The 19,758-nt window shown below is 42.2% G+C and overlaps 1 protein-coding gene across 2 annotated transcripts in view; it reads left to right on the top strand.

The window, feature by feature from the left end:
• The window catches only part of TMPRSS2 (transmembrane serine protease 2), a 21,934-nt gene extending 2,176 nt beyond the window's left edge, over positions 1-19,758 (top strand). Inside the window, exons 2-15 of one of the 2 annotated variants that reach the window (XM_074534121.1) lie at positions 4,329-4,485; positions 5,677-5,747; positions 6,599-6,797; positions 7,701-7,784; positions 9,345-9,464; positions 10,785-10,914; positions 11,367-11,477; positions 13,029-13,072; positions 14,103-14,277; positions 16,509-16,684; positions 17,655-17,750; positions 18,343-18,485; positions 19,290-19,442; positions 19,623-19,758. In XM_074534121.1, coding sequence (XP_074390222.1) covers positions 5,733-5,747; positions 6,599-6,797; positions 7,701-7,784; positions 9,345-9,464; positions 10,785-10,914; positions 11,367-11,477; positions 13,029-13,072; positions 14,103-14,277; positions 16,509-16,684; positions 17,655-17,750; positions 18,343-18,485; positions 19,290-19,442; positions 19,623-19,634 — 1,458 coding nt within the window. In that variant the 5' untranslated portion in view covers positions 4,329-4,485; positions 5,677-5,732 and the 3' untranslated portion in view covers positions 19,635-19,758. Of the gene's footprint in view, positions 1-4,328; positions 4,486-5,676; positions 5,748-6,598; positions 6,798-7,700; positions 7,785-9,314; positions 9,465-10,784; positions 10,915-11,366; positions 11,478-13,028; positions 13,073-14,102; positions 14,278-16,508; positions 16,685-17,654; positions 17,751-18,342; positions 18,486-19,289; positions 19,443-19,622 lie in introns of both variants that reach the window. The other variant, XM_074534116.1, reaches the window with a different exon arrangement.

Raw genomic sequence — 19,758 nt, 5'->3', positions numbered from 1 at the left:
CTCCTGCCAGCAAGATTTGCTTTTCACTCTTATCTGCCACAGACCTCTCAGAAGTGGTTTGCAGCTCCTCGGGACCTGTAGGTCACGGGTTAAAAATCGCTGACCTGGACAGGTATCTAAATAAATCTGGTTTGTTAACATTGCTGGGTTTTATTTTCCTGCAGTGTGGGTACCTAGTGCTGCCTTATTCACATCACATTATTTGCAGCTCAAATATGGTGAACAAGTGCTCCTGAGAGGTTTATTTCCTTGCAAGTGACTGTCAGTGACATAGACACTTGAATTTAGCCAGAGGGTAATAATCAAATATGAAAATGATTAGCAAACATTCTTCTGCCAGAAAGTTATTTGCTTATGCTTTGGAAGAAGGGCAAGGGCAGAACCTGAGATGTCATATAGGGGAAGTAAGAATCCAAAGGCCAAGCTGGCTGTTGCTCCTCGTGTGATCTGGTTGTGGTTTGCAGTTGCTGCCTGAGCAATGGGTCCATCTCCTACCATGCCAGAGCCTCTGGTTCTCCTGGGCTCTTGGTCCTTTCTGGTTCAGAAATGGCTGGTTTTGGAGGGTCTTGTGCCCCTCAGCACCCACTCAGTGAAATGAGAAAAAAGGACAGAGGATTTCAGCCTCCTTCCTCACCCCACTGCTCCTAACAAAGCACGTTACGTACTTGTGACACACTGAGTTTCAAGTAAATATCTGTTTTCAGACAGATGATGATAATAATAAGAAAATTATTTGTAGTATGAGTATGGCATCCTACAACTTTTTAAAATGTGACTGCTACCCTCAGCGATTTTTAATGCCTCCTTTTTTTAGCACATGGAAGTAGAATTAATCTTGATTTCCTGGCCTGGGAAATATTCCTATGGACTTCAGTGAGCTGCTGCTGATAGGGCTTATCAAGAGGCACTGCTTTTTAACACCTCTTGATAAGTAGTTGTACATTCTAATGGCTTTTTAGGAGCTAATCTAGAATAGCTTCAAAACTATTTCTTAGGAACTGTGAGAAGGATGAGGTTTTATTTGTGGCAACCTTTCAGGTAAATATTTGCACAGTCTCACAGAGTTCTCTGAAATACTTGTGATGTTACTGCACAGGCACGCTGAATAGAGCTCACCTCAGCTGAGGTTTGTTGAAAGGCCAGGACACTGCAGGACTCTGATTTTGATGACTTTGAGACATTCAGTCAATTGTCTTTGATCCCTGCCAAAGGATAAATGGAGTAAATTAAAGTCATTTTTTAAAATCATCACAATAAAAATACTCAGTGCCACTTCCTGAAGAAGTGTCTAGGAAATCTTGTTAATGAAGTGGCATTAAAAATCTTATTTATCTCCTTTCCTTCTTCATTCATAACTGGATTTTTTTAAACCTTTCTATACTTCATGTGCAAGTCATCATAATTTTTAGTACTGACTGTTAAACAGCAATCTTCACTATGTTTCTTTCCTCCTGTCCAGGTGACAAGGCAGGAACTGTCCAGTGAAATTACTCTGTGAAAAGTTCATGAAAATAAATCTGGAATCACCTCTTTGCTTGTTTTCCCTCTTTTTAAAAAATTTTATTTCCCCACTAACCTTTCCTCTGTACCATCATATGGTTACGTTGTGTTCACTGTAATGTTGCTGAAACTTTTAGGTGGTCATAAAACGGTTGGAAATTAAAAAAAAAAAAAATCCTTTCTAGTGTCATGAACACCATAATGTGTTGGCTTGCCCTTCTTTAAGGTTGAGCTTTGCACTGAAATGACTCCCTTGCTTTCTCAGTGAGTTCTGTTGGTTTGCTGGATACAGAAATTATTTGGATGGAATTTTGGTTGCGGTGTATTAGGTTCATGTAGAATGTTTTGGATGCTTTTATGCTTCCTCCTTTTAGAAGATGAACTTGACTTCATTCATTTGCGCTTTGACTCTTCTGTCCTCTTCCATCTCTGCTTACATGTGGCTGCTTTTATTTAGGTCTAACTGTGAAGAACTAGTTCAGTGGGGTTTTTTTATTGTTCTGGGGTTTCTTTTTCAATTGTTGATAACCAGCACAGGGCTCAGCAAACAGCTGATGTTGTTTCTGTTTCAGGAAATAGCCTGAAACACCTATTGGAGCAATATGTAAATTTGTAAATGCAGGAAGCAAGCTGTTGCCAGTATAACTCTGCCTTCTTTGGCCAGTTGAATTCCCAGTATTGAATTAGGATATCTGGAGGTAGTTATTCCATCCTATTGACTTGGGCATGGAAACAGCCTATGGGGATCCCTGTGTAAAAGCTTTGGAAACCAATAAACAATTATGGCTTGGTGTGTGCTGAGGAAGGGCTGTTATTCCTTGCATGGAGAGCCAGGGTAAAAGGCAGCAGGTTGGGTGTCATTACAAAATCCTGCTTAGATTTTTAGGGTTTCTTTGCCTTTCATTCTGCCTGTTGCCTTTTTGGGATGTTGGCTCCTGGCCAGCAAAGGGCACAGGAGGTGTGAGGGGGTCGTGAGCTGATGCTGCTGTAATGAGGCAAAATCAGGGTCTCATTTTTGCCCAAAATTCACCAAAATTCAGTGAGGGATTAAGGAGCACGTGGTGATGAGGGCCATGTGCAGCTGAGCAGCGCAACTCTCCAGGCCACAGAGGGACTGTCACTGTGGCAGGGAGGAGAACAAGCTTCTGCAGGGCTGAGAGTCTGGATAGTCCATTTTTGATTAAATAGGATGTTGACAGACAAACTGTGCTGCAACTTTTACTTAAAGACCTGATTTGCAGAAATCTGTAGAAAAAAATAAAAAATGCAAAAAAGCTATTGGATTGAATTTGTTTTGTATTAATCTATTATTTTTATTTTTTTGTATTGTTGTTTGGCTGTGTTCCTCTTTTGATTTCATTTTTGACAAATTTACTGGAAGTAGTGATGCATTCCTTTAATCTTAATGACCCATGATTAAGATAGCATAAAATTACCACTCCTAAGGCATATGTAAAAATCTTGGATACTTCAAATGGCAGCTGCCAGCTAAGGCAACACATTTTGCTTTATTCATCAGTGAACTGTGTCAGTGGTGGCTTTTTACTCTTTGTCACTTCTGTCATTAGAAACAGTGGCTTTTTTCCTGTACTTTGAAAGTATTTCTTTTATGGAAGAAAAACCCACTCAGTTTGGGACCTTCTGTGTTGCTGGAGGTGTAAATGCTGGTTCTGCTCCATCCATACTGGAGTTTTTGAAATTTAGGGGCAGGACTCATGGGTCCCTTTCATTATTTGGTGCTGGAAGGTGATAGCAAGCCAACCCTCAAACCTCTGGTACCCTGTGACACCTTGAAGCTCTGATGGGGGAACTCCACCCCAGTTCTCTTGCCTGGGACCTCCAGCTCCCTTTAAAGGACTCCTGAAGTTTGTTTTTTTCAGAAGCACCCAGTAAAGTGTTGTAATAGCTGAGCAGACCTCAGGAGGAATGAGGGCAGTGAGAGGGAAGGACAGATGTACATTCCCACTGAACTCTTGTGCACCATCAGAGTGGGTTTAGGACACTTTTAAATGGTCTGTTTAAATTTATCTGATGTGTGAGGTGAGTTAGGGGCCAAATATTGGATTAGATAGGGCAGACCAGTCTCTTGTAGCTCTCTAGTTGTTGGGGAGTGTTTGATGGTCACTTTGCTTCTCCATGACCCAGCTTCCTTATCTGAGAAGCTGTTGCACTTCCCTTGATGTGTTTGTAAAACATTTTGAAGTGTGGGAGTGATGTGTGCTTAGGAAAACCAGATTATGTCATTATTGGATGCTACAGATTGATTTTTTGCCTGAAACATTTGCAAAGCTAACAGGAGTTCAGTGATTTTGGTTTCCTGTAGTTCTAAAACACTGGCAAATATGCAAATATAATATAAGTATAATATAATATAGGTATAATATAATGTAATATATAATATAATATAATATAATATAATATAATATAATATAATATAACATAACATAACATAACATAACATAACATAACATAACATAATATATTCCTCTATTTTATAACAGGGAAAGTGTTATTAATCAGAAACTGGATAGGAAATAGATTAACAAGAACTAAATTGGGAGTGATGGTGGAACGCCAGCTAAGCAAGACAGACATTTTTTCCTCAGTTCATTTGAAAACCAATAAAACCAAACCAAAACCACTCCCAGAAACTCCCCCCAAAAAGTGAGGAACATTCTTCTCTGTTAATTTGCAAAGCCTTTCAAATGGTAATGTGAAAAAATTTCGGATTTTTTTTTGGTCATAGTACCTGTTGGCTTATCTCAGAATCACAACTTCTCTCTAGTATCACTAAACCTCCTAACCCTTTTATTCCTTCTCCTTTTCAGAGAACAAGGAACAGAAACAGCTTCCTGTGATTTGTTTGTCCCCAAGTCTGGGCAGAGCTGCACTTCCCCACTGCTGTGAAGAGCTGGGCAAGGATGGATGGGACATAAAGCAAAGCAGAAGTCCTGGAACCTTAGTCACCAGTCTGATGGACTTTCAGTGAGTATGAGTAAGGCTCACCTGTGTGCCACACAAATAAGTGCAGTGGTGCATTATTTACATGTTTGCTGATAAGCAAATACCAGCATCAGCCTTCCTGAAGTGTCACAAAGGATTGGCACGCTTGAGGGGCTGAGCAGCTGCTGGAATCTGCTTCAGTGACATTTGCAGTTCAGTTTTGGGTGAGATGATGCCTTGACAGTGGTTTTAAAGGATAACCTATTACTTTGGGCTGAATTATGTTGTGCTTTTACACACCCTGCAGTGCAGGGTTTTGCCCTGCAAGGTAGAGACAGCTATTTCTCAGTGCAGGACTGAGGCACTTTCTAGGCTTTTTTTTTCTTGTAGAGCAGCATGAGAGGACTCAGCAGACAGCAGCATTTATCAGAATGATTTCTTGTGGAGGTGTATAACTGCCTATTTTAGATCTGCACCAGCAAACATTTTTGTATTTCTAGTGTCTGTGGCAAACATTTTCCTATTTCTTGTGTCTGTGGCAATCAGTGGTTTTGCTCAACGTTAACGTTTAACTTTAAAATAAACTGCTGGATGCTTGAAACATTCAGTGCAGCACCTCTCTTTACCTCTGTTTGCAAAACCCTCAGTATTGCTGTGGCACAATATCCCTGCAGTGCTTCTCTCCATGTTGTTGGTTCAGTGGCTACAACACACAGCCAAGAAAACAACTCTTTAGAACACATAAGAGTGAAAAAAACGTGGCCTGTGGGGGCTGCAAGTATCATGAACTGGTTGAATTTGTGTTTGCTGATGCTGTGCTGGTTTCTGTGTCATAAACCTCAGAGAGACACTTGAGTAAGTGTTGAGAGAGGGCCTGGCCATGGCACTGACACCGTGTGGGTCCCTGCCAGGAGATTCTCTGACTCTGGTTCTGCCAGCCAGAGTGAGCACTGACTTGACCTTCTCAGTTTGTGCTGCCCTCGTGCTAATGAATAGTTGCCACTGTATAATCCTCAGGCTTGCATTGAGAGGCTGCTGAGATCTGATTTCATGCTGCACCTTGGTTTGTACCCTCTCTTCAAATGCTTCCGCTTGGTTCGGAGTTTCAGTGTTTTTTAAATTTGTTTTATTCCCCCTCTCTGCAAATCTGGCCTTTTTCCAAAGGGAAAACTGACAAGAAAGCTGGACAAAGCCTCCAGTGGTGATTGTTTTCTTTTTTGTTTGTTTGTATAGGTTCACACTTTACTCCCCAACACTTGAATTGTTTCTGTACTGTTGACAAAGGAAAAATGACCTCTGCTCTAGTAAGTAAACAAAAATATTCACAATATTCCTTTCTCACTTTTTTCTTTTAATTTGGTTTTATTTCTTTACACGTAACAGCCCATTGAGCAATGTCCTGATTAACAAGTCTTTTAAAACATGGACTATTTGTTGTGTTTCCTTTTTGGCAAAAAGGGGGAAAGATGCTGTGAGGCAGGTGTAAGAGCCTCGAATTAACCAACATTTCAAGATATTTTAGAGGAGATTTATGCTTTTGAGCTCATACTTTTGATTTTTTTTTTTAAGCTTGTTTTGGTGGGATAGGTTAGAATGGCTACTACCTAGTTCTTAAAGCTCTTTGCAGGATAAGTATTCCTGGAATAGATATTCCAGGATAAATATTCCTGTTGGAGGCCAGTGTGTGTCAGAAATAGCTTAGGTGTACCTGGTGTTGTCACAGCATGAAATGGGGCAGTAAGCATTTATCCTGGACCTGCACAAAGGCTGTTACTTGTCAGCATTTCTTTCTGTGCTGGTGCAGCCCACAGCTGTCCCTGCTGGTTATTTCTACCCTGTCAGACGTCCCAGGGCAAGCATTTGTGCAAAAGCTTGGGAGGGCTGGGCTCAAGAATCCTTCTTAGGCTGGGCTGCTATGGAAAGCAAGATCAGGAGACTGATCTTGTCAGAGGATTCCCAGCCTCACTCTGTGCTATTTTTATTATTCAAACCGTGAGGTTTTGGCCATGTTCTGTGAATCTCTCTGTCTGTGTACACTGGAGTCCCCAGTAAGTGCTCTGTGTGCGTGGGGTGTATTTTACAGAGTGGCACTGGGAGGTTTTTTGTCCTTGTTTCTCACTCTCTGCTGTTCCCTCCCTCCCCACACCACCCTCAGGGTCCACCACCGCCATACTACGAGAACAGGGGCTTCCAGCCAGAGCCCCCCTACGCTGCCAGGCCGGCAGCAGGTGCTCACCCCTACCCACAGCTCTTCTCCACAAACCCTCCCTCCGTGCCAAGCTACATCCCCAGGGTTGCCACCCACCAGTCCACCAGGCCAGCAGCGCCCCCACCCAGGAGAACCTGTGCAGCCAGTAAGTTTGGGGGGGGGTTTCTCCTGGTTTTGTGTGAAAACCCACTGGGAATATTTCTCTGTCTGCTCTGGGGTACCCTGACCCCCAGGGTAGCACTGACTCTGACCCTTGTTCATGGAGAAAGTTTCCTAAACTTCAGGACAGACTGGAATCCACAAAAGTGTGAAATAGATTATAGAGATTTTGTAGAGAAATCGAGGTTTTGGGGTTTTTAGTTTGTTGTGGATGGAAGCAAGATGGAGGGCACAGGGTGTTGTCCTGGGTTTGGTCTTCATGCTTCTTCTTCCTCCTTCTCCATGGGCTTGGGTGGCATTTTGTAATTGGGCAGAAAAGTCCCCATTGCAGCTTTTTGGGATCAGTTATTGGGTTAAAAGGGAAAATAATCCAGGTGTCAGTTCTTCATTGGATAGTTTAGTCTTAAAAGACCTTGTACCAAGAGATTGTTGGCCATTTTGTGCCTTCTAATGAAAAGCTGCAGAACTCACAGCAGTGGGACTGTTTTACTGATAAGAAATAATAAACACCTGAGTGTGAACATGCAACACCATCTCAAGTGCCTTCAATCCAGACCCAGAGAAACCCACAGCTGGTACTGCCACAGTTTTGGACCTGAGATTTGTTGAAGTTAGATAACAAAGGAAAGGGACTTTCCCTTCCAAGTTGTGCATTGAAGGAGCCGCTTCCTTCATGCCTTTCTTCCTGTTGGGAAGAAGTGACAGCTGGCTGGGGTGCTGGTGAAGCTGGGGGCTTTGGGAGGAAGGATGGTGGAATGGGGAAAAGTCAGGCTAAAAACGACTGATTTTAATGTCAAATAAATAGTTCTGGTGGGTGGAACTTACTGGTGGGTGGAAATAACTTTATTTGTGAATCTAATTTCTCTTTTCCTCCTTGCTTTCACTTCAGGTCTAAGGAAAACCATAATAATTATATTATCTATATTAATAGTAATTTGTTGTGCAATTGCTGCTTTCTTCATCTGGTATTTTGGTAAGTTACTTTGTTTTCCTTTTTTTTTAAAGAAAATATGCATTAAACTTTTCAAGTTAGATATATCCAGTCTCATTTTATGCTTTATTCTGAATTAAGGACAGAAAAGTCTTTGTTGCTTTTCTCCTAAGAGATGAACTAATGCTGCTTCTTAATGGCTCACTTTTGTTTGTGGGTTAAGGGGTTTTTTTTCTTTTTTTTTTTTTTTCTTTCTTTTTAATGCTGCTGTTACTTTCCAAATTTGAGCTTCACTTAATTTCAGGTGAAGGGATGGGATTGCAATAAGTGTGCAAACCTTAACTGCAGGAGTGTAAATGGTCAAGATGTGTTTTGCTTTGCTAAAATGGGTTCTCTCTTGGAGCAGAAGTCATTTACACCCATTTATTTGTCTCTGTGGGGATTTTATGTAAACATTGCATGAGCCCAGCCTGTCTCAGCACTCTAAGTTGTACCATGGATGTTTGCTTTGGAAATCATCCCCAGCTGGGGTGGCTGAGCTCTGAAGCAGGGCTGGACCAATTCTGTTCAGCTCAGATGAAATTTGCCTTGTGCTGTCTTAATTTAGCTTTCAATGAAAGCGGTTTTGCTAAAAAAGCAGGAAACTAAAAATCTGGTGGTTTTAGGAGCCTCTCCTTTCCATTCTGCTCAGGAGAAGAGAAGGAGAGATCCAGTGGAAGCTGTCCCTGGTGATTGCATCAGGGTTGGACTAAAATGATGTTTAAAGACCCCTTCCAAACTATTTTATGACTTTAAGGGAGTCAATTTAGAACTATTAGGATGACACTTTGTGTTCTTAGGGGCATTTTTTTGACTCATTTTGATTTAAGCAGGGTGAGTGTAATCTTTTTTCAAATGAGATCAAAAGTACATAATTGAGGCACTCGGTCTCTTCATCCTTTTCTACGTGTTAACACTTTGCCAGTGCAAAGCTGACTCTTTTCTGACAACTTCATGGTGCCTGATTATTCAGGGGAGGCCAGTGGCCCAAACCCAATCAGCTGCACCAGAGACTTGATCTGTGCAAAGGACAGAGCAATCCATCTCTGCTGGGGCAGGCTGGGTCCCTCCCACCTCTGGGTTTAAGAGCCACTTCCAACGTTTTGCTCCATCGAAGTGGGAAAATCTTTGAGAGCTGGGCTGATGTGGGTGGTCACCAATTGTTGTGGGTCCCAGGATGAGGTGAGAGATGAGAATTGACTCCAAGTTCTTAGAAGGCTGATTTACTATATTATCATATCATATACTAAAACCATACTGAAGAAAGAGAAAGGACACATCAGAAAGCTAGAAAGGAATGAATTATAAAAACCTGTGACAGACAGAGTCCCAGCACAGCTGGGATTGGGATTGGTCATTAATTAAAAACAGTTCACACAGAACCAGTCAAACATGCACCTGTTGGTAAGCAACCTCCAAACCACATTCCAAGCAATCAGATAATCATTGCTTACATTTCTTTTCTGAGGCTTCTCAGGTAGAAAAATCCCGGCGAAGGGATTTCTCATAAAATATCACAGTGACAATGTGCAGCCTGGTGGCTGTATTTGTGTCTCCCTGCAGTAGAGAACAACTGTCTGAGCTCCCTGATTGAGTGTGGCTCCTCAGGGGTGTGCATGTCCCCCTCCCAGTGGTGTGATGGAGTGAGCGACTGCCCCAATGGGGAGGATGAGACCCGCTGTGGTGAGTGATACCAGCCAAGGGCTGGGGGAAATTTCATCAACTGCAGGAGCCTGGGGGCAGATTGCCCTGTACAGAGCTTGCCTAAGCTGCAACAAGGCTGTTTTAGCCCAAGGTCTGTCTTTAAAATGGTTTAGGATGTGTGTTATGTATAGATACTCAGTTTGTTTCCAGCCCGATTGAAAAGCTGAAATAAAACGCTCAGGGGTTTGAGCTGCCTTGACTTTGAGTCAGTTTTTAAAATCTCACCTTTTAATTTGAGTGGGGTTTGTGCAGAACTGGACCTAGAACTTGTCCCTGGATGGAACAGTCAGTGGTGACTTCTCAGTAAGCTTCAGGTGATAACAAACCTGGTGGTCTTCACTCAAGCTTGTATTTTTCCATGTATTTTGTATTCCTCGTTCTCCTCTTAGTTCTTCAACTAACTCATTTGTGTAAGAAAGCCTGGCCTAATCATTGCTTTGAACTGAAAAGATGCCAAGGGAAGCTTTAGAGCTGAAGGTAGAAGGTGGAAAAACCTTGATTTGTCCATTCCAGAGGTTTGGCATCTTGGGTTGTGCCAGTGCCACACTGGAAACTCCAGCTGTGCTTTAAATTCCCTCTGCAAACTTTTATTCAGCACATTCTCATGCAGGGTTAGCATTTGCTGGCAGCTGTTCCACCCCATTTGGTTGAATAATGGCTTCTTGGAGAAGCCTGTTCCAATCTGTTCTTTTGCTTGAACTATTTTTTATTAAATTCTTGTGCAAGTAAATACATAATGGGACATGGAATGTCAGAGCTAATTGCTTCTGGTTACATTCTTGCTTTACAAAGCACTTCTCTGGAGAAATTTGGTGTATTAAGAGATGATATAATCTCTTATTAATAAAGATATTAATAAGATAATATGATATTTTTTCAATATATCATTTTATTTGTACACAGTATGTAATATATTAAGAAATATATGGTTGCATAAAGAAAAGATCAGGAAATTTTCATTTTCATTCATTATTGCAATCTTTCTCAGTGGTAGAATATAACAGAAATTTTAGGATAAAAGCTGAAATGAAAGGATGAACCCTATCTTGTACATTTGCATTTTAAAACTGGTAATTCTTATAAATTGCCTTAGATGAAAAGAAGTCATTGCCATATTTCTGTCTGCTGGCTATTTACTCAGAATTTGAGTAGAAGAGAGCATTAAATTAAGATCAGTTCATACATGAAGTGGATATTATGGGTAACTACTTCCAAGAAGAGAGAGCAGTAATAATAGCATGTGGTGTTCTTAGTTTCCTTTTTTTTTTTTCTTTTTTCCCTTTATTCCTTTTCTGGCAGTTAGACTTTTTGGACCAAATTTTATCCTGCAAGTTTATTCACCTGTCAGCAAATCCTGGTATCCTGTTTGCCAAGATGACTGGAATGATGATTATGGGAAGATTGCATGCAAAGACATGGGCTACAGCGTGTAAGTGCAACCTCTGTCAGCCTCTGCTCAGAAAAAGAAAGGTTAAAATTTCCCTCTTGCCATTTTTAATGTGTCTGAGACTTTGCTGTGAAAATGTACTGGCAAAGGCATCTCTTCATCTTGCCCTGTTACATGAGATGCATACATATCAGGTAAAAATTTTATATAAATTATATAAATATTATATAAAAATAAATTTATAATATATATTTATTTTAAATATATATATTTATATAAATGATATAAATAAATGATAGAAATATCTTAACCCAGTAACTGTGGCTGGGCTGCACCACCAGGGTTCCACGTCCACAAAAATGAATATAATAAACAAAAATAAAGATTTCTAGTGCTGTCGTGTCAGAAGCTCTGGCTTGGCACAGCTCATTGTTATCACTTGTTTGAAAAGTGAAAGTACTGCTGGGTTTCATGGTGGACTTTGTGTTTTTTAGGGATACGTATTTCTACAGTCGTCCGGTGGCACCTGACGTCAGCTTTAAGAGCTACATGAAGCTGAACACAAGTGCTGGGAACATAGACTTGTACAAAAAGCTGTACAGCAGGTACCTTTGGTTAATAAAATGCTCTCTCCTTTCATCCAGGCTCTCTGCAGATGCTGGAAGAGGTGCAGGTTCTGCCTGCAGCACAATGCAAGCACAGTGGGGATTGTTGGAGGGAAAGAGACTTTGCTTTTAATCTGATTCCAGCAACTGTTCTTCCGTCTTTTTAAAAACACAGCTTGTCATTTTTCCATCCTCCCTGTCCTCTTCTAAAAGAAAAAAGTGTCCCATCCTCTGTGCTGCCTAGAAGGCTGCCATTCAAAGGTGTTTTTCTAAGGCTCTCTGACCAGCAGCAGGAGTTTGTGCATGGTGACAAGAGCTACAAGCTGCCACACATGCACAGCAGCTGGCACAGCCTTTCTTTCAGTCACATGAACACACAGTGGAAAGCTGTGATGGTGTTCACAGGGGTCTTATATTGAAGGAAGAGACAAGGATCTGACTCCATGTTTCAGAAGGCTGATTTATTATTTTATGATATATATTACATTAAACTATACTAAAAGAATAGAAGAAAAGGTTCTCATCAGAAGGCTGGCTAAGAATAGAATAGAATGATAATAAAGGTTTGTGGCTCACCTCTCTGTCTGAGCCAGCTGACTGTGATTGGCCATTAATTACAAACATCCAACATGGGCCAATCACAGATGCACCTGTTGCATCCCACAGCAGCAGATAAACAATGTTTACATTTTGTTCTTGAGGCCTCTAAGCTTCTCAGGAGAAAAAATCCTAAAGAAAAGATTTTTTCCTGAAAGATGTCTGTGACAGAAAGCATCGTTTTTATTATCATTAAACCACTCTGAAGTTCCAGTGTCAAAACCTGTAGACTGCTGTGCCTGCAAACTCCATGCAGCTCCCTTGTTTAGTTCTTCTGCAACAACTTCCTAAATCTTCTCCACTTCCTCTCTTCATCTTGCTTCTCAACAGGCTTACAAACCTTTTGTGCTCATGCCTGCAGTGTCCCACAGGAGAGTTTTGGTGAATGCAAGGCATGGTGGTGTCACAGACATCTTCTATGGAAAATCCTTTTTTTAGGATTTTTCCTCCTGAGAAGCTGAGAGGCCTCAGAAACAAAATGTAAACAATGATTATCTGCTGCTGTGGAGTGCAACAGGTGCATCTGTGATTGGTCTCATGTGGATGTTTGTAATTAATGGCCAATCACAGTGAGCTGGCTCAGGCAGAGAGCATGAGCCACAAACCTTTGTTATCATTCCTTCTTTTTCTATTCTTAGCTAGCCTTTTGATGAAATCCTTTCTTCTATTCTTTTAGTATAGTTTTAATGTAATATATATCATAAAATAATATATCAGCCTTCTGAAACATGGAGTCAGATCCTCATCTCTTCCCTCATCCAAGAACCCCTGTGAACACCGTCACATGTTGGAGGCCAGATGGTGAAGAAAGGAGGGAACCCTCTGCGGGAAGATGGGGCTGAAGGCAGGGCATATATCTGGAAAGGGCAGAAAGCAGCTGGAGGGTGGGCTTAGCTCTCCATTTCCTTCACTGATTGCCTAAGATGCTGTTTGGTATTTTTATTTCCCCTGCAGTGGTTCCTGTGCCTCAGAAAGAGTGGTTTCTCTGCGCTGCATAGGTAACTCCCTGGCTTTTGCAAACTTCTGCTTCTTCATGCTTTGAAATGCCCTGGCTGTCAAAACCTTTTGGACCTCAGGCATTTACTGCTGCTTTTGCATGGCCAAATGATTTAACTCTGGTTCCCAAATAATGCAGTTCTAGGAGCAGGGTGGGAGAGGAGACAAGGAATACAGTGGATCCCTAGTTGCTTTTGTCTTTGCTGCCACTGGTTCCTTTAAATGACTTGTGGTGGAGCTCCATATCCATCCCTTAGCAGCTGCGTTGGGATGTCTGTGGCACATTTGCTCTCCAAGATTCAGCAATTGGGTGGGCAGTGCATTTTTGATGGTTTGATTCCTGTGTTGAGGACTCTGCTGGCTGTTGGTTGCTTTGTTGCACAGCAACAAACAAAAAAAACCAAAAAGAAAAAACAAATGCCAAAAAACCACTCAACCAAAACCAACCAAACAAACAAAAAGCCCCACCAAAGCCCCCAAAAACAAACAAACAAAAAAACCCAACCCCCCCCAAAAAAACCATCAAAAAACCCAAAAACAAACAAACAAAACCCCAAAGAACCCATAAAAAACCAAAACCCAAAATAAAACCAACCAAACAAAAAAACCCCCAAAACCAAAAACAAGCAAAAAACCCCCCCAAAGAACTCACAAAAAACAAAACAAAACAAAACCACAAACAAAAAAACCCACAAACAAACAAACAAAAAAACCCCCCAAAAAACCAAAAAGAACTCCAAAAAGCCCTAAACCAAAACAAAAAACCCGAACACAGTGTCTGAATGGCCAGAGACTCCTGAAGGGTGGAAAGAGTTTATGGTGAGCCAAGAGCAGCAGTTAGCAGGTAGGGTTTGCAATTTAATGAGGGTCTGGGCAATGGCAAACTTGGGATTTGGTGTCAGAGCAGGGCTTTGAGCTGTGCTGTGCCCACCATGGTGTGTGCACCCCTCTCTCTGCCAGGGGAGCCTGGGGTGCAGAATCCACCTCCCAGCCGCCTCTTTGATGAAGCTCTGTGTGTTGCTGACCTTTCAGAGTGTGGCGTGGCCACCAAGAGCGCGAGCATCATGAACAGGATCGTGGGCGGCAGCGGCGCCGTGCTGGGGCAGTGGCCGTGGCAGGTCAGCCTGCACGTGCAGGGCACCCACGTCTGTGGGGGCTCCATTATCACCCCACACTGGCTTGTGACAGCAGCACACTGCGTGGAAGGGTGAGTCCCCCTCTGGTTCACAGAATTCCAGAATCACTGGGTTGGAAGAGACCTTCAAGACCATTGAGTCCAGCCCAGCCCCAACTGAACCCTGGCACCCAGTGCCACATCCAGGCTTTGTTAAACACACCCAGGGATGGGGACTCCAGCACCTCCCTGGGCAGCCATTCCAGAACTTTCTCACCCTTGCTGGAAAAACCTTTTCCCTGCTCTCCAACCTGTATTTCCCTTGGTGCAGCTCGAGGCTGTGTGCTCTGGGTGTGTCAGTGCTGCTGGAGAAAGAGCCCAGCCCCAGGTGAGCACAGGCACCTTTCAGGAGCTGTGCAGAGTGATGGGGGCAGCCCTGAGTCTCCTTTTCTCCAGGCTGAGCACCCCCAGCTCCCTCAGGGCTTCCTCACAGAGTTTGTGTTCCCAGCCCCTCTCCAGCCTCGTTGTCCCCTCTGGATTTGCTCAGTGTCCCAAGGTCCTTGCCAAACTGAGGGGCCAGAGCTGGGCACAGCACTCCAGGTGTGCCCTCAGCAGTGCATGGGCAGAATGACCTCCCTGCTGCTGGGCACTCCATTCCTGATCCAGGCCAGGAGCCTTTGGCCTTCTTGGCCACCAGGACACACTGCTGGCTCATGGTCAGTCAGCACCCCCAGGTCCCTTTCTCCAGCCACACTGTCCCCATTCCATAGCATTGCAGGGAGTTATTGTGGCCAAAATGCAGGACTCGGCACTTGGATTTATTAAACTTCATCCTGTTTGCGTTTCTTCAAGCTGAAATGCATGAATTTATTCAGTTCTCCCCACTTTCTCCCTTAAAACTGAATTTCTCCCCCCCACTTGGCATGCAGGTGCTAGGGGCAGTGTTTTGTCTCTGTTGTAAATTTGAAGTATTAAGGGAAGATTGGTTCTGGAGGAGGCTGGTTGCAGCTCATCTGTCTGCTTTCTACAGGAAGACTTATTTTATATTTTGCCTTATTTACAAAATGAAATGGGTGATGTTGAGCACAAATACCCAACCAATTTAATGTAAACTCAAAGCACCAAATTTAATGCCAGCCTGTACAATGTTTCCATGAAGATGTTGAATTACACTGTGAGAAAACCCAAAGGGAACTCCCCCCTCCAAATTCTCAAATATCACACTGCTGTAGATATGATCAATTTAAAGATGCCTGTGCCATTTATTTCTTCCTATCTTTTTGCCACAGGGTAGTAAAGTCCAAGTCAGTATTAAATACAGATTTATATCTATCCAAGGAGCACTTTATGTAGCCATCAACAAGAAAAATAGCTGCTGCTTTGTACATTTTTCACCTATAAAAGAGAGTTCAGGGTTCTGTGGTGCCCTCAGAAAGGGCAAAAATTTGTTTAAAAGGTGGCTGCTTCTGTTAGAGGGAAAACCCAAAAAGCAAAAACATTGTAATGGTTGGTTGGCTGGATCACAGTTGAGGCTGAGGTAAGGAAGAATATTTGTCCTTAACCTTGAGAAAGGAATGCAAGTGTTCATTTCTACCTGGAGATCTTATCCCTCCTTTGTTGTCTGGATTTGAGCTCTGCAGTGTGCAAAAGCTTTGGGAATGGCAACCAAGCTGCAGCTGGCACAAACCTGGTTTTCAGCCTGATCTGGGTTTTTTTTTGGAGCTGGGGTGACTTTCAGGCACAACTGCCTTGGCACTTCTCATGGAGGGAGTTTTAACACTTGTGGCAAGTTTTCTATTAAGCTTTTGTAAACTCTGCTGGAGCACAAGAGGCTGCTTAAATAGCATGCTTAACTTTAAAAAACCCCACCAAAACCCAAAACCAGCCTAAAAAAAATCCCTGGTGCTTTCAAGATAGTGAAATTCTTTCACTAGATCATGTTTTTACTAATTCTGGCTTCTGCTGATACCAGTGACATGTGAGACTTCAGAAATACCTGCCTGATCCCTCAGTCATGGAAATCAAAAGGCTTCAGTGTTGCAGTCTCAGACTTAATTTGTTGTGCTGAGTGATTAAGGGGATGGGCAGTGATACTTAACCCACTGCAAAGATTTTATTTAATATAGTTTTGAAACTAGAGCCAGGTTTTTTTCAAGTTACATGTCTGGCAATTTGTTTGTCTTATTCTTCAGAAATGGTAGTAAAATGAATGTGCATTTTTGATCACACAAACATTTGATTACACGAAGACAGTTTTTTGAAGGTTCTAATCCCTGTCTTGTCACCACAGAAGGAAACCCTGAGACCTTTTCTTTGTTCTGCAGGCGACTGTCTGACCCACACAGCTGGAGGGTTTATGCTGGAATTCTCAATCAGGATGAGATGCTCTTCAGAAGTGGATACAAAGTCCAACTGATAATTTCCCACCCAGATTATGACACAGACTCCAAAGACAATGACGTTGCCCTTATGAAGCTGGAGACACCACTGAGTTTTACTGGTGGGTATTCTGCACCTCTTAATAAGGGAAAAATCCAGTGGCAGTGAGCATGCCCTTTAAAACTTCTGTATTTCATCAAGCAATCCTTGTAGACACTTAGTGGAAGAACACAAAATGATCCTAAATGACCCTAGAGGCAGAGGGCACAGCCTCTGATTTCCTATACAGGATTTATTTAAATCTATGACATGGATAGGGGGTTTGGGCTCATCTCAATGATGTATTTTTGCCTCAGGATGCTCTGTGGTGCTTCAGTTTAGCCACTGCTGTGTGTGCAGACAGCTACAGGTGCAGTGCTGGAGCTGCTGATTAAATCCCAACTCAAGTCAGGTCAAAAAACCCTTCAGAACTCAACATTACAAGAAGTTTCTTTCATAAAAGCAGATGTAGGTTGTTTGTAAGCAATGAGTACAGAATAAAGAACAAGCCATTATTTCAATTTGAAGTGCTTTTTGTGTACAGGCCCTTTGTGTATCAGTGCATCAGTTTAAAGCTACCAGGAGTGATCTGAAAGGGATTTTCTGCTGCTGAGAGCAGGGAGATTCTGTTCTCCAGGTTTTTGTGCTGCACACTTCCTGTATATATCAGTACTGAATCCTGCTTGTCTTGTGGTTATTTTCAGCAGATCTTTGCAAAGAAAATGCAGAGCTGTAATTTTCAGATTTTTTTCTTCTTCTTCTACTGCTCAGAAGCACTGGTGTTAATTGTTTTATTTAACCTGATGAATTAAGGTAGAACCACTAACTGCTTGTCCCTCACTTTGAGGTGGAGATGGGGTAGGTTTGAGGTGAATATGAGGTAGGTTTGAGGTGGAGATCAGGTACCCCTTAGGGAAAGGACAGCTGGTAAACTTTCTACTGTTTCCTGCATTAGAATGCAAAGTACAGAGGGAATGCATGATGTGTAAGTGATGGCCATTTCAATTTATTTTGAGTTCTGTCTGAACATCCATCTTCTGTTTGTTTTGCAGACAATGTGAGGCCAGTTTGCCTGCCCAATCCAGGAATGATGTTCCAGCCCAACCAGCAGTGCTGGATATCAGGGTGGGGAGCAGAGTACCAAGGAGGTAAAAAGTGCTCCTGGAATATTTTGATCTTTCACATAAACCAGTCTTCTTCATCCTAAGAATACTGTTGCATGATCTGATGGGGCAGTTTGAATTACATCTGTTCATACACTATTTTTTTAAACCATTTTACAACCCCCAGTATTTACCCAGGGCATTCTGTCTCAAAGCAAGTTTTGCATTCAGCAGACTTCAAAGGGACCCTCAAATCAGTACTTTAGGCCAGAAATGCCCACCCAGGAGATAATTCTGTGCCCCTGCTGCAGCAAGGGTTGCTGTGTGCCAAGCATGTCCTGTGGATATGGGAAAGGGCAGGAGCTGCTCCTTTTCACCACCTCAGGCTGAAAGAGAATAATGCAAATAAATTTGCAAGACTGGAAAAAGGAAAGGGAGGAAAAGGGTTTTTTGGCATAAGAAAGGTGCTGGGGGAGGTCCTCTTGACCTCTTGTAAACTTCTTACATCTTAAATTTCCATCCTGCTGCTTCTGGGAAGTTTATTTCATCTTGGATGCTGGGATTTTCTGTAACAGCAGAGTAATGTGATGCTGATTCTGGTTTTGTCTTTGCACGTTTGTGCCTATTCCAATTCCAGGTAAAACATCAAATAACCTGAATTACGTTGCGGTGCCCCTCATAGAACGTTCCAGGTGTAATGCTGTTTATATCTACAATGGCATGATTCTGCCTACAATGATCTGTGCTGGAGACCTGGCAGGGGGAATTGATTCCTGTCAGGTAATTATTCCTAATTAATAGCTAATAATTGCATAAAAGATGAAATTATCTGATTATTTTTGTGGCCTTGCTAGTAGGTTTTTTTTTCTCTCCCTCTATCTCTCCCTCTATCTCTCCCTCTATCTCTCCCTCTATCTCTCTCTCTCTCTTTCTCTCTATCTTTCTCTCTATCTTTCATCTTTCTCTTTATCTTTCTCTCTTTCTCTCTGTCTTTCTCTCTATCTTTCTCTCTATCATTCTAGCTTATCTTTCCCTCTTTCCCTCTTTCCCTCTTTCTTTCTCTCTACCTACCTATTAAAAATAAATCCTATGCACCCCCAAAATTAAAAATTTGCATTACATCTGCTTGGGCATCTGGTTCTTTTGGTGGTGCATCCCTTTAAAGAGGAGAGCTTTTGTTTCATCATCTGAATGGCTGCCAGTGCTGAGTTCTCACTAAATTCCCAAGGGGGGTGAGGCTCCTTTTTAATGCTTCAAGGATGGTTTGTTACCTGGTACTTGAAAGTGATCAAATGCTCCTGATAACCACAGCATTATTATCTTTATTATATATTAATCACAGTGTTGTGGTTGTGAAGAATAAAGCCAATAATGCCAATCTTACTTAGAGGGCTCTGGACAAATTATTTTCATCCCATTGGAAGCAGACATCATTTAACACCGAAATTGCCACCATATCTTGTTTCAGTGACTCCCTAAATGGCAGATGGGTTTATATTGAACCCAAAGCTGTGTTCCTGGGTGAAATGGGTTGTGTTTTTCCTGGTGGCTGTGTCACTGACAAGGTGTTTGTGTCCCCTGCAGGGTGACAGTGGAGGTCCTCTGGTGACTCACCACCACTCTGTGTGGTGGCTGGTTGGAGACACCAGCTGGGGCAGTGGCTGTGCCACTCCCAACAAACCTGGAGTGTATGGGAATATGACTGTGTTTACAGACTGGATTTATAAAAATATGCAGGTAAAATATTCAGATTTTTTTTCATAAATTTTAAGGCGCCACATCCTGAAACGTGGTTCTACTTAAAAAAAAAAAAAGTGACTTACATGGTAACTAAACTGTTTTGTTGGGAAGCATCCAAGTGATTGTTAAGACAGAACTTGAACCTTTGTTTTCTCTTTTGTTTTGTCTTTTAAACAGGCAAACAGATGACAACACTCTCATTGCTAATCGATGTTCCTGAGGACAAGAATGAATGAAGCCATGGGAGCCTGGGATATTTATTCACTTTGTGGTTGATTTTATTTTTCCTCTTTGATTTTTCTTTTTAAAAGTA

The sequence above is a fragment of the Zonotrichia albicollis genome, chromosome 2 (assembly GCF_047830755.1).
Source record: "Zonotrichia albicollis isolate bZonAlb1 chromosome 2, bZonAlb1.hap1, whole genome shotgun sequence".
Classification (NCBI taxonomy): domain Eukaryota; kingdom Metazoa; phylum Chordata; class Aves; order Passeriformes; family Passerellidae; genus Zonotrichia; species Zonotrichia albicollis.
Note: the sequence above shows the minus strand (reverse complement) of the source record. Positions and strands in the feature narration are given on the sequence as shown.